The sequence below is a fragment of the Myxocyprinus asiaticus genome, chromosome 45, assembly GCF_019703515.2.
Source record: "Myxocyprinus asiaticus isolate MX2 ecotype Aquarium Trade chromosome 45, UBuf_Myxa_2, whole genome shotgun sequence".
NCBI classification, from domain to species: Eukaryota; Metazoa; Chordata; class Actinopteri; order Cypriniformes; family Catostomidae; genus Myxocyprinus; species Myxocyprinus asiaticus.
This window is the reverse complement of record NC_059388.1, coordinates 30,453,750-30,465,247: the sequence shown is the minus strand read 5'-3', so window position 1 is coordinate 30,465,247 and position 11,498 is coordinate 30,453,750. Positions and strand designations below refer to the sequence as shown.

Genomic DNA, 11,498 nt, shown 5'->3' with positions numbered 1-11,498 from the left:
AGTAGACAATAATGACATGTTCGGAATGGAATATTAGCTTAATACTTACTGAGGCCAGCGTTACGTCATCATGACAACAAAGCTGTAAAACTGCATTTAACTTTGCACAGAAAAGGTAAGCGATTTTCACACTAAAATCATGTTAACACGCATATTGTTTACATCTTGTGGCCGATCCTAGGCTACCGGAACTCGTTTCAAACATGTCACAATGTAAACAAAATGTCTTTTCATAGGAAGTGCGTCAACACAGGAAAGAAAACTTCTTTGAGTCATTCATGGGGTCTTTAAGTGTACCATTTCAAATCAACAACCCCCAATATACACCCATCCACACACACAACACACGACGGCGATGAATCCATCAGAGATACTAAAAGAAATAAAAGCATTAATGACTGAATGTCACATTTATTAAACCTGTTTACTCTCTCTCTACTCTGTAATTCAGTATAGTTGGTACACTAATACTTCATTTTAAAACACTTTGTGCCTCTACACATCATTAAAACACTTATTGCAACAACAGAGGCTTTGGAAGGGGGTTCGAGGGGGTGCTGCTACCTGACACACAGGGGAAGCTACAGGTGGGATGTGTGTGTTCTTTCTACAGATGTAACATTTAAATGGAGAGCAGACATCAATTATGTTTTAAGCAGGAAACATTTCACTATCCATAACGTGATTTTTTGCCACCTGGCTTTAGTCCTCTTCTACAGGGAATAAACAGGAAATTCCAAAGGCCGATCAAACGAGATGTCCATAAGAGAACTGTCCAATCACAGGCTTATTCTGTTCCACACTGTCCAGTCCAGTTCATCGAATCCATCTGAGTCTCTGCTGGCCCCGCCTTCCCCGTCTCTGGCCGATATAAACTGTACGTCAGCCAGCGGTGACACAGTAACTGCAAACGCAATAACATCCTGTGCATCAGTATTGAAAAACATTGTAATCGCACAACAGTTTTTGAAAAATGTAACATATACAGACAAAATATAACATTGGTTAACCGGTTAATCTCACGAAAACCATCAACAAATGTCCGGGCCAGATTTAACACCCCTCCCATCCTCCAAATTAATACATGAATAATAATAATAAAAATAAAATAATTTTTAAGAACCATTAAGAATAGTCCCTCCTCCCCGAAATGTCAATTGAAACATACATTAAAAATTACATTTGTAAAGTACAATAGTATTATACAACATGGTGTTTGTTGTACTGACAGGATGGAATTCATTATTGTATCAGAATTTCGGGCTTGTTTATATTTAAAAGTCCCGTGTTATGCACCAAATCTTCATTTTTTTCCTGGTTATTATTTGATATTTTGGTTGAACAAAAAACTGGACTCTTTGTCTTTGCCCGCCACAGTAAAGAAAGAATATATATATTTTTATATATTTTAGAAATTTATTTAAAAAACTATCGGACGATTAATTGGTTATCATCCTTTACCCACCTTAGTTTTCGAAATTGACAAAATCCACTATCGGTCGGCCTCTACTGTATATACTGTATACATATATACAGTACATATATACAGGGCTGGATTGGTAATCTGGCATACCGGGAATTTTCCCAGGTGGGCTGATGCACTTTGGGGCCGATCAGGGATGGACTGGGCATCGGGAGCACTGGGACTAAGCTGAAATGAGCTGCCGCGTTATGCAGAACGGGCCACAAAATGGCGCAGCGATATGCCGAAGGGGGCAGCGATATGCAGAAAAGGGCAGCGAACACCCTCCCTCCCACTCAACAACTTTTGGGCCAGATTCTATGTAAAATCCCGGCCCGATTTCTCTTCCCAGTCCACCCCTGCATATATATATAACGAGACGTTGGTGTCGATGTAGTGACACTAGGGGTCACTCTTGGGAGCCCAAAACACCTCTGGTCTTTGATAAAAGGCCAATGAAAATTGGCGAGTGGTATTTGCATGCCACTCCCCCGGACATATGGGTATAAAAGGAGCTGGTATGCAACCACTCATTCAGGTTTTACGCTAAGGAGCCGATATAAGGTCAGGCCATTTCAGCGGGTAGTTCAGCGTTGTGGCAGGAGGGACCAATGTCTCGTTCCCTCCATCAGGGAACGGAGGTTACACCTGTAACCATGACGTTCCCTATCTGTCACTCACTCGATGTTGGTGTCGATGTAGTGACACTAGGGGTCCCTATACAAAACGCCACAAGGCTGAACGGTGTTACGTGAACTGGCGGTGTGTGGTGGGCAGACTTGCTGTGTGCCTCATAGCCAGCACACCAGGTCGACACGTAACCTCCCTCAACACAGTTGTGAGTGTCGAACGGCCCTTTTGGAGACAAGTCGACTACCCAAAGATAGAGACAGGCTTAACCCAGTCGTGGCCTCTTTTCCCCTTCTCTTTTTCCACTCCCTAAAACAGAAGGGGGATTATCCGACTGGGCCACCAGGTCTAGTCGGGGGGTGTCCCTCCCAAGGGGAGGACACCGCGGAGACCACACCTCGCCACAAGAGAGGGGGGATATTTTTAAGTGGAAAAATACGTCACATGGTCTTTCCAACCAAGTGGAGATCCTTCAAGGTAGATCCTGCCCAATGGGGGAGGAGTTACTACAAACATGGAGACTAGGGCAGAGGGGCTCTGCCCAAGGAAGACACAGTTTGCCAGCAGGGAAACAAATTAGCGGAAGATATAGATCGCATGAAGTTAGCCTTACAGGGAACCGCCACATGCGGAGCACCTACCCCAGAACCGGGCTCTTAGTTAGCACATGTACTGGGCCGGCAGCGAGTCTCTCCGAAAACTCGACTTCCACAGGGCTCGGAGGAAGTCAAACAGGGAACAAATTTTGTGAACACTACTGGGAATTAACAGCGCACGTCTTCAGCTCAAAAGGAGGTGGAAGGCGCTATGTGCAAGCGATACACCCGGCTGGCTATCCCGGGCTTATCCGCTTGTGTTGCGTGCCACTACCTGGGACGAAACCGGTTCCACCCGGAGGTTGTAGAACCTTGCAAAGGTGTTGGGTGTTGCCCAGCCCGCTGCTCTGCAAATGTCTGTCAGAGAGGCACCTCTGGCCAGGGCCCAAGAAGCCACTACACCACGGGTAGAATGGGCTCGTAGCCCTACCGGGGGCAGCATGTTTTGGGCGAGATATGCCATAGTTACGGTGTCAACAAGCCAATGGGCGATCCTCTGCTTGGAGACAGCGCTTCCTTTCCGCTGTGCACCAAAGCAGACAAAGAGCTGCTCAGAGCTCTGCGTGCGATCCAAATAGATGCGTAAAGCACGCACCAGACACAGCAACGACAGGGTTGGGTCTGCCTCCTCCTGGGGCAGTGCTTGCAGGTTCACCACCTGGTCCCTAAAAGGAGTGGTGGGAACCTTGGGTACATAGCCCGGTCGGGGTCTCAGGATCACGTGAGAATAGCCCGGATCGAACTCCAGGCACGTTTTGCTGACAGAGAACACTTGCAGGTCACCTACCCTTTTGATGGAAGTGAGCGCAGTCAGGAGGGCAGTCTTCAGGGAGAGTGCCTTAAGCTCGGCTGACTGCAAAGGCTCAAAGGGGGCTCTCTGTAGACCCTGAAGAACTACGGAGAGATCCCATGAGGGAAGGAGGCATGGCCTGGAGGGATTCAGCCTCCTGGCGCCTCTTAGGAACCTGATGATCAGGTCGTGCTTCCCTAAGGACTTACCGTCAACTGCGTCATGGTGTGCTGCTATGGCAGCAACGTACACCTTCAAGGTGGAAGGGGACAGCCTCCCTTCCAACCTCTCCTGCAGGAAGGAAAGCACTGATCCGACTGCGCATCTCTGGGGGTCTTCGTGTCGAGAAGAACACCACTTAGCGAATAGATGCCACTTAAAGGCATACAGGCACCTCGTAGAGGGAGCCCTAGCCTGAGTGATCGTGTCTGCCACCGCGGGTGGTAGGCCACTTAGGTCTTCCGTGTCCCATCCAGGAACCGGACATGGAGATTCCAGAGGTCTGGACGCGGGTGCCAGAGGGTGCCCCGTCCCTGATAAAGAAGATCCTTCCTCAGGGGAATTTGCCGGGGGTGGGGGGGGGCTGTCGCAAGGAGCGTGAGGTCCGAGAACCATGTCTGGGTGGGCCAGTAGGGTGCTACCAGGATGACCTGCTCCTCGTCCTCCCTGACCTTGCACAGGGTCTCCACTCTCCCCTGAGGGAAACCTGCCATGACAGCGCATCCGCTGTAGTGTTGAGGTTGCCCGGGATGTGAGTGGCTTGCAGCTACTTGAGGTGCTGCTGACTCCGGAGGAGGAGACACGAGTTGTTGATATGTCACGAGTTGTGACATACGGTGGGAGCGCAGACCGCCTTGGCAGTTGACATATGCTACCGCTGCCGTGCTGTCTGTCCGAACTAGCACGTGCTTGCCCTGGATCAATGGCCGGAACCTCCGCAGGGCGAGCAGAATTGCCAGTAACTCGAGGCAGTTGATGTGCCAATGCAGCCGTGGACCCGTCCAGAGGCCGGTGGCTGCGTGCCTGTTGCAATCAGCGCCCCAGCCCATTTTGGAGGCGTCTGTCGTGACCACGATGCTCCTGGAGACCAGTTCTAGAGGAACACCTGCTCGTAGAAACGAGAGGTCAGTCCAAGGGCTGAAAAGATGGTGACAGACCGATGTAATGGCCACGCAGTGTGTCCCGTGGCGCCATGCCTGTCTCGGGACTCGAGTCTAGAGCCAGTGCTGAAGCAGCCTCATATGCATCAACCCGAGCGGGGTGGCCACCGCCGAGGATGCCATATGCCCCAGGAGCCTCTGAAAAAGTTTCTGTGGAATCGCTGTTTTCTGTTTGAACACCTTCAAACAGGCCAGCACCGACTGGGCGCGCTCGTTCGCAAGGCGCGCCGTCAGGGAGACTGAGTCCAACTCCAAACCGAGAAAAGAGATGCTCTGAACCGGGAGGAGCTTGCTCTTTTCCCAGTTGACCCGAAGCCCTAGTCGGCTGAGGTGTGAGAGCACCAGGTCCCTGTGTGCGCATAACACGTCTCGAGAGTGAGCTAAGATTAGCCAGTCATCGAGATAGTTGAGAATGCGAATGCCCACCACCCTTAACGGGCCAAGGGCAGCCTCTGCGATCTTCGTAAAGATGCGAGGAGACAGGGACAGGCCGAAAGGGAGGACTTTGTACTGATACGCCTGACCCTCAAACGCGAACCGCAGGAAGGGTCTGTGTCGAGGAAGGATCGAGACGTGAAAGTACGCATCCTTCAGGTCTACCGCCGTGAACCAATCTTGATGCCGGACGCTCGCTAGAATGCGTCTTTGCGTCAGCATCTTGAACGGGAGTCTGTGTAAAGCCCGGTTCAGTACTCGCAGGTCCAAGATTGGCCGCAACCCACCGCCTTTTTTCGGTACGATGAAGTAGGGGCTGTAAAACCCTTTCTTCATCTCGGCTGGAGGGACAGGTTCTATCACGCCCTTCCGTAGGAGGGTAGCGATCTCTGCGCGCAGGGTAACAGCGTTAACAGGTATGAAGTGAATACCGCTGAACCTGGGCGGGTGCCTGGTGAACTGAATCGCGTAGCCGAGTCGGACGGTCTGGACCAGCCACCGCGATGGATTGGGAAGCGCAAGCCATGCATCCAAATTCCGTGCGAGGGGGACCAAGGGGACAACATCGTCAGACGTACCAGCAGGTGGGGCCTCGCGGCGGGGCAGAGCGCGAGGTTCCACAGCACGTTGTGGCCGTGCTGAGTCTAGGGACATCAAAGCACTTACCTGGCTCCTTGTGACCACCCCCGGAACAGCCTGGGATGGGGGAGGAAGAGACCTGTCCTCACGACCCATGGAGGCTGTCACATCGGGGGTGGATTTGTGCCACAGCTGGGCACTCAGGGGTGGAAAGGGCACCGCTGGAGCACCAATCCTGCAAGAAAAAGCCCGTGGACGGTAGTCGTGGTGACAACCGTACACACCGGGTATGTGACCCAGGGAGGAACGAAGCCGCTCTTTTGCTGAACTGTTGGGTACCGCAGCCACTTGGGCGTGCGGCGAAATCAAACAAAAAGGCAACAAAACATTTTCCACCTGGCCCTCCACCGGGGGATGGAGTGGTCTTTCTACCAGCTCCACGTGAGTGGGTTCCCTCGTCCCTGGGTTGCCTGTCTCAGGGGTGCTTCGAGGACCTCCGTGGGTTCTTCGGTGCCGGCTGTGAGACGGGTGGCGTCGGCTTCCTGCGGTGGGCTCCACGCCGGGGCCGGGCCGGAGGGGCGGGCTGCGGCGGAGCCGGTGCAGTCACCGCAGTGGGACGCCCTTGGCGACGAGCAGACAGGGTGCGGGGTCTTGAGCCGCGCCGGGGCAGGATTTGCCGGATTGCCTCCGTCTGCTGCTTTACCGTCAAGAACTGCTGGGCAAAGTCCTCAGCGGTGTTGCCGAATAGGCCCGCCTGGGAAATGGGGGCAGCAAGGAACCGTGTCTTGTCGGCCTCGCCCATCTCGACCAGGTTGAGCCACAGGTGGCGCTCCTGGACCACTAGTGTGGCCATCGTCCGCCCGAGAGACCGTGCCGTGACCTTCGTCGCCCGGAGGGCGAGGTCGGTCGCCAAGCGCAGCTCCTGCATCAAATCTGGGGCGGAACTACCCTCATGCAGTTCTTTCAGTGCCTTGGCTTGGTGGACCTGCAGGAGAGCCATGGCGTGCAGGGCAGAGGCGGCTTGTCCAGCAGCGCTGTAGGCCTTAGCCGTCAGGGACGACGTGAGCCTACAGGGCTTGGATGGGAGCCTAGGGCGTCCACGCCAGGTGGCGGCGCTCTGCGGGCATAAGTGCACCGCGAGCGCCTTATCCACCGGGGGAATCACCGTACAGCCCCTGGCCGCCCCGCCATCGAGGGTAGTGAGAGCGGGGGAACTGCGGAGTCGGGGTCGGGCAGTAAAAGGTGCCTCCCACGACTTCGTCAGCTCCTCATGCACCTCCGGGAAGAATGGCACTGGAGCGGGGCGCGGCTGTTTTGAGCAGCGCCGCGAGCCCAGAAACCAATCATCAAGCCGCGAGGGTTCAGGGGAGAGTGGAGGGTTCCACTCTAGCCTGACGCTCGCGGCCGCCCGGGAAAGCATGTCCATCATTTCGGCATCGGCCTGTAACTGGGCAACCATCCCCAAAGGGGGAAGCCCAGCTGAGGCTTCTGCGTCCGACTGGACAAGCCCGCTCTCCGATGCTGCGCTCGAGAACTCATCATCTTCGTGGGCCCCGAACAAGAAGCCAGACTCGCCGTGCGACGAGCCGGCGAACTCATCCGGAAGCCCAATTGGGGCAGACGAGCGTGCTGGGGAATGGGAGGTCCGCGGGGGGATGCCCAGCGGAGGCGATCTCATTGAGGTCCCCAAATCGCCCCCAGTGCTAGCCGCGCTGACCTCATACCCGTAGGTAGGAGGACCGAGGTGGGGAGCCGCTGGGGTGGCTTGCTTTCTTACGTGGCTTGCTTTCTTACAAAAGCAAGCCACGACCGCAACGTTGCCATGGTCATGTTCTCGCAGTGAGAACATGAACCATTCATAAACGCTGCCTCTGTGTGGGTCGCGCCCAAACACGAAAGACAGCGATCATGACCATCCGAAGTTGAGAGAAAACGACCGCAACCAGGAATAACACACGATCGGAAAGGCATCTTTAGAAAGACGCGTCTTTAAAAAGACGTTCCGTGTGTGCGCTCTTTTAGAGAAATATACTCTTTTAGAGGGGAAAAACGCGCTTTCAGAAGATATACTCTCTAGTTTTTCTGCCGAAGCGCCCAGGGGTGTTCTCTGCAGTGCACCAGTGCAGAGGAGGGAGAAGTTGCTGAAATGCGCCGTCAGATCCAGCAGAGGTGAATGAACAGTGCTATTCAGCTCAATGAGCATGACCGTTCGGCTCTGAAGAGAAAATCTGAATGAGTGGTTGCATACCAGCTCCTTTTATACCCGTATGTCCGGGGAAGTGGCATGCAAATACCACTCGCCAATTTTCATTGGCCTTTTATCAAAGACCAGAGGTGTCTCGGGCTCCCAAGAGTGACCCCTAGTGTCACTACATCGACACCAACGTCGAGTGAGTGACAGATAGGGAACTCATTATTACCATACTGCGAATATACGTATATATATATATATATATATATATATATATATATATATATATATATATATATATATATATATATATATATACACACACACACATTTATATGTAAACACCATAGTATTTGTTGTACTGCCTTAAATTACGCTGATTTTATCAAAAAATACAACAATTGTCCGAATCGTCCTGTCTGAATACAATTAATGATGATTTATGCAGATTTTATTACAGTTAATTAAAAAAAATATTTGTGATATTATTTTAACTAGATTTAATGCAAATTAGATATTTTTTTCATTGCAGTAATGAAAATTAGAGGGAAATGTGCTTAACTGTGCTTCGTGATGCCATCTCATAGAGGCACAAAATCCCTGTCCCGGACCTTTACCTTGACTGTTCCCCGCTGGTGGAATGACCTGCCTAATTCCACCCGAGCGGCTGTGTCTTTAGCCTCTTTCAAAAAACAGCTAAAGACACATTTATTTTGTATTAACACACTACCTTCAAGTTCTTAAAAAAAAACAAGATTCACCCTAACATTATATTTCTCTAAATATACATCTCTCAGTAATGTAATATAGATATTTATATTTCAGTGACACTTTACAATAACGTTCCATCTGTTAAGATTACTTAGATTAATAAATGCTGTAAATATTGTTTATTGTTAGTTCATGTTACCTAATGCATTAGCTAATGTTAAAGAATGTAACCTTATTGTAATTCTATACATGCATTTTAACCTTTACAGCCAAACATACAGTGAGGAAATAGCATTTCACAAACATAAACTTACAGTGCTTTTTATCAATGTGAAGCATTTCAGGTAACATACAGTGCAGGGTGTGGACGCATAAGTGTTAAATGAAGTTTACGCCGAAGATGCGTGACAAAAATCTCCCTACGCCAGTTGCTTAGCAACCTCCCCTGTTTCCAGATTCACTCACATGATGCTTAGGACAAATATCTGAGTTGTATCTCTATTAAAACCCCACCATAAATACCATTAGCTAAAAACATACAGTTTTTAATACTGATAAACAATGCATAACACAGTTCACAGTTAACAGAGGATGCAGATGAATGACTCAGGTGAGGTGAGTTGTTTGTCTGTAGTTAATAATGAATGATGGATTGTCTCAGCTCAGAGCATGTATTAAACTATGACTATGATTATGTCTGTAAGCATGAATAGAAACTTATGACTTTAACAGAGTGAGTCAAAAGTCAACATGAAATTCAAATAACCCTATTTAATTTCTTAATGTATGTTCCTGGTCTTCCTTGCCTCCAATATAATGCCCACTTTTCACCATCCAATCAATTGCTAATGGGTAAAATCAAGTCCCGCTGTACATTTTTCTCGAATATCCTGTTTTATTCTGAAAATGCGTCATATTATCAAAGTAAAACAGGTTGCAAATGGCATTTCGTGTTGACTTTAAACATCTTCTCTGAATCGTGCTACCACTGTTAACGGCTTGAACAAATTCGACCAATTTTGGCCAGTCAGAGTCATTCCCTCTCCCCAGTGACATCACACAGCACGAGTGTTACCTGTAAGTCTCGTGTGGGCCGTCCCCTCCCCTTAAGACAGAACATTCGCCTCTGCTCGGCTGAACCTCATGAACAAAACCTCTGAGCAGTTATCTGTGTGTATACAACCAGTGTCATGATGCCGTTTCAGTACGTGCAAAGAGAGAGGGGTGGAAGCAGACGAAAGTCATGCATCAGACGTGTTCTCCACGAGTTCAGTCAGAGCCACAATGCACACACGTTTATAATCCAGATCAGCTCATGCACACATGAACAGCTTTAGCAGCAAGGTAGCAACATGGCAGATCCATTAATAACAAACACTTAGCCCCAAAAACATGAACATTTACACAATAAACAAGCAATTAAATTCAAACAGACAGTGTACAGACACATCAGCTCAAACTTGTCTTGTTTTTGGAAGCACATGTCAAATTCACCTAGAATACTTCATCCTCCAGTAACCCAGCAATTCATAGATATACTGTTTATAGTTTTAGTGTCTTTTTTTCTGGCCCCCGGGAGGTTATATTGAGTAAGGAGCCCAATTTACACTAAATATGAGAAATCCACATTAATATGTCGCTGTATATGAGGTTAAAGGTGCTGTAAGCGATTTTAGCCATTCTAGATTTTCGATAAACTGTGCCGTTGGATTAGCCACCCCCCTCTTTCCAAAACCCCACACTCCAAAGATACCAAATTAGCTTTATTGACACCGACACGAGCAAAACGGTTGTCAAATACAACAGCAGCAAAATAGCGCCCTCTACTGACAACTGTTATGAGCAGCATGGCATAAAAATGGCATTATGCCTCAATATTTATGAGAACGCACAAAATGATTGAAATGCAGAAAACGTCGTTGTCAGAGGTCCATGGACACTTTTTTGTTTGCTGTTTACAGAGTCTAGAGGTGAAATATCTCAGGACACTTATTTAATTAATATCTTTCAGGGAGTAGTAAAGTTTTCTGCATACCATTCCATGAAAAAATCGCTTACAGCACCTTTATAGTATAGCCTCCCCACCATAGGCAGGGTCTTTACAATACATTTGGTTATATAATAAAGTGGACGTGGCCTCAAAGGATTGATGGCACTGGGAAACGGGAGTGGTGTATCGGACGGGGCGAGTTGTAGAGCAACGTCACTGGAGAGAGACGCAGAGTGTTACCCGCCAAACCTGCTATGTTGTTTAAGCTTTGGGATTTCTCATGGCCTTCAGATGTGAAAGAATGCAATATTAAGAGACACACAAAACACACAAAAGTGTCTTAGGGGACACAGTCACATGGGCGTTAGCCAAAACAGGCAGAGCATTACAATTTCCATGCACACATACAGTACATCAGGCCATATCACATTCACTAGTGTCCAGCGATCAGAATAAGAAATATTTATAATTCATCTAGAACATTTATTCTAGAAGTTTACATTGGTTTATCTATCTGTACATCATTTAACAGTTAAAGTAAAATCGACATGGGATTTTCTTGTCATTTTGATCACTGAACACATTGTTTGTGTAATCGTGTGCTCAGAAATAAAATAAAGAAATAAAAAAAATTGCTCAAATTGTAATATCACTTTGCAATCACATTGATCAATACAAGAGAAGGGCATTTTAATCTTCTAAACAAATTAACTATGATAACGACTACCTCAGGGAACTAAATCACAACAGCTCTAATAATGATGATGATGATAATGACACTGAAATAAATTTATCAAAGTATTTGATAAAGGCCTGACTGGATGGAAACACCAACTAAAACTGTACAAAAGTTGCAGCCTTTTTTTTTTTCTTTTTTTTTTTTACCATTAACATTTTGCAATGTCTTGATCATGGAGTTTGGCAAACTACTTTTAATGTACTATGATTGGGCAG

At 48.4% G+C, this 11,498-nt stretch overlaps 1 protein-coding gene across 2 annotated transcripts in view; it reads right to left on the bottom strand.

Moving 5' to 3' along the window:
* The window catches only part of LOC127435449 (potassium voltage-gated channel subfamily C member 2-like), a 77,450-nt gene that overhangs the window by 2,292 nt on the left and 63,660 nt on the right, over positions 1-11,498 (bottom strand). Inside the window, exons 4-5 of one of the 2 annotated variants that reach the window (XM_051688959.1) lie at positions 9,630-9,722; positions 767-904 (exon numbers count right to left, since the gene is read on the bottom strand). In XM_051688959.1, coding sequence (XP_051544919.1) covers positions 9,661-9,722 — 62 coding nt within the window. In that variant the 3' untranslated portion in view covers positions 767-904; positions 9,630-9,660. Of the gene's footprint in view, positions 905-9,629; positions 9,723-11,498 lie in introns of both variants that reach the window. The other variant, XM_051688958.1, reaches the window with a different exon arrangement.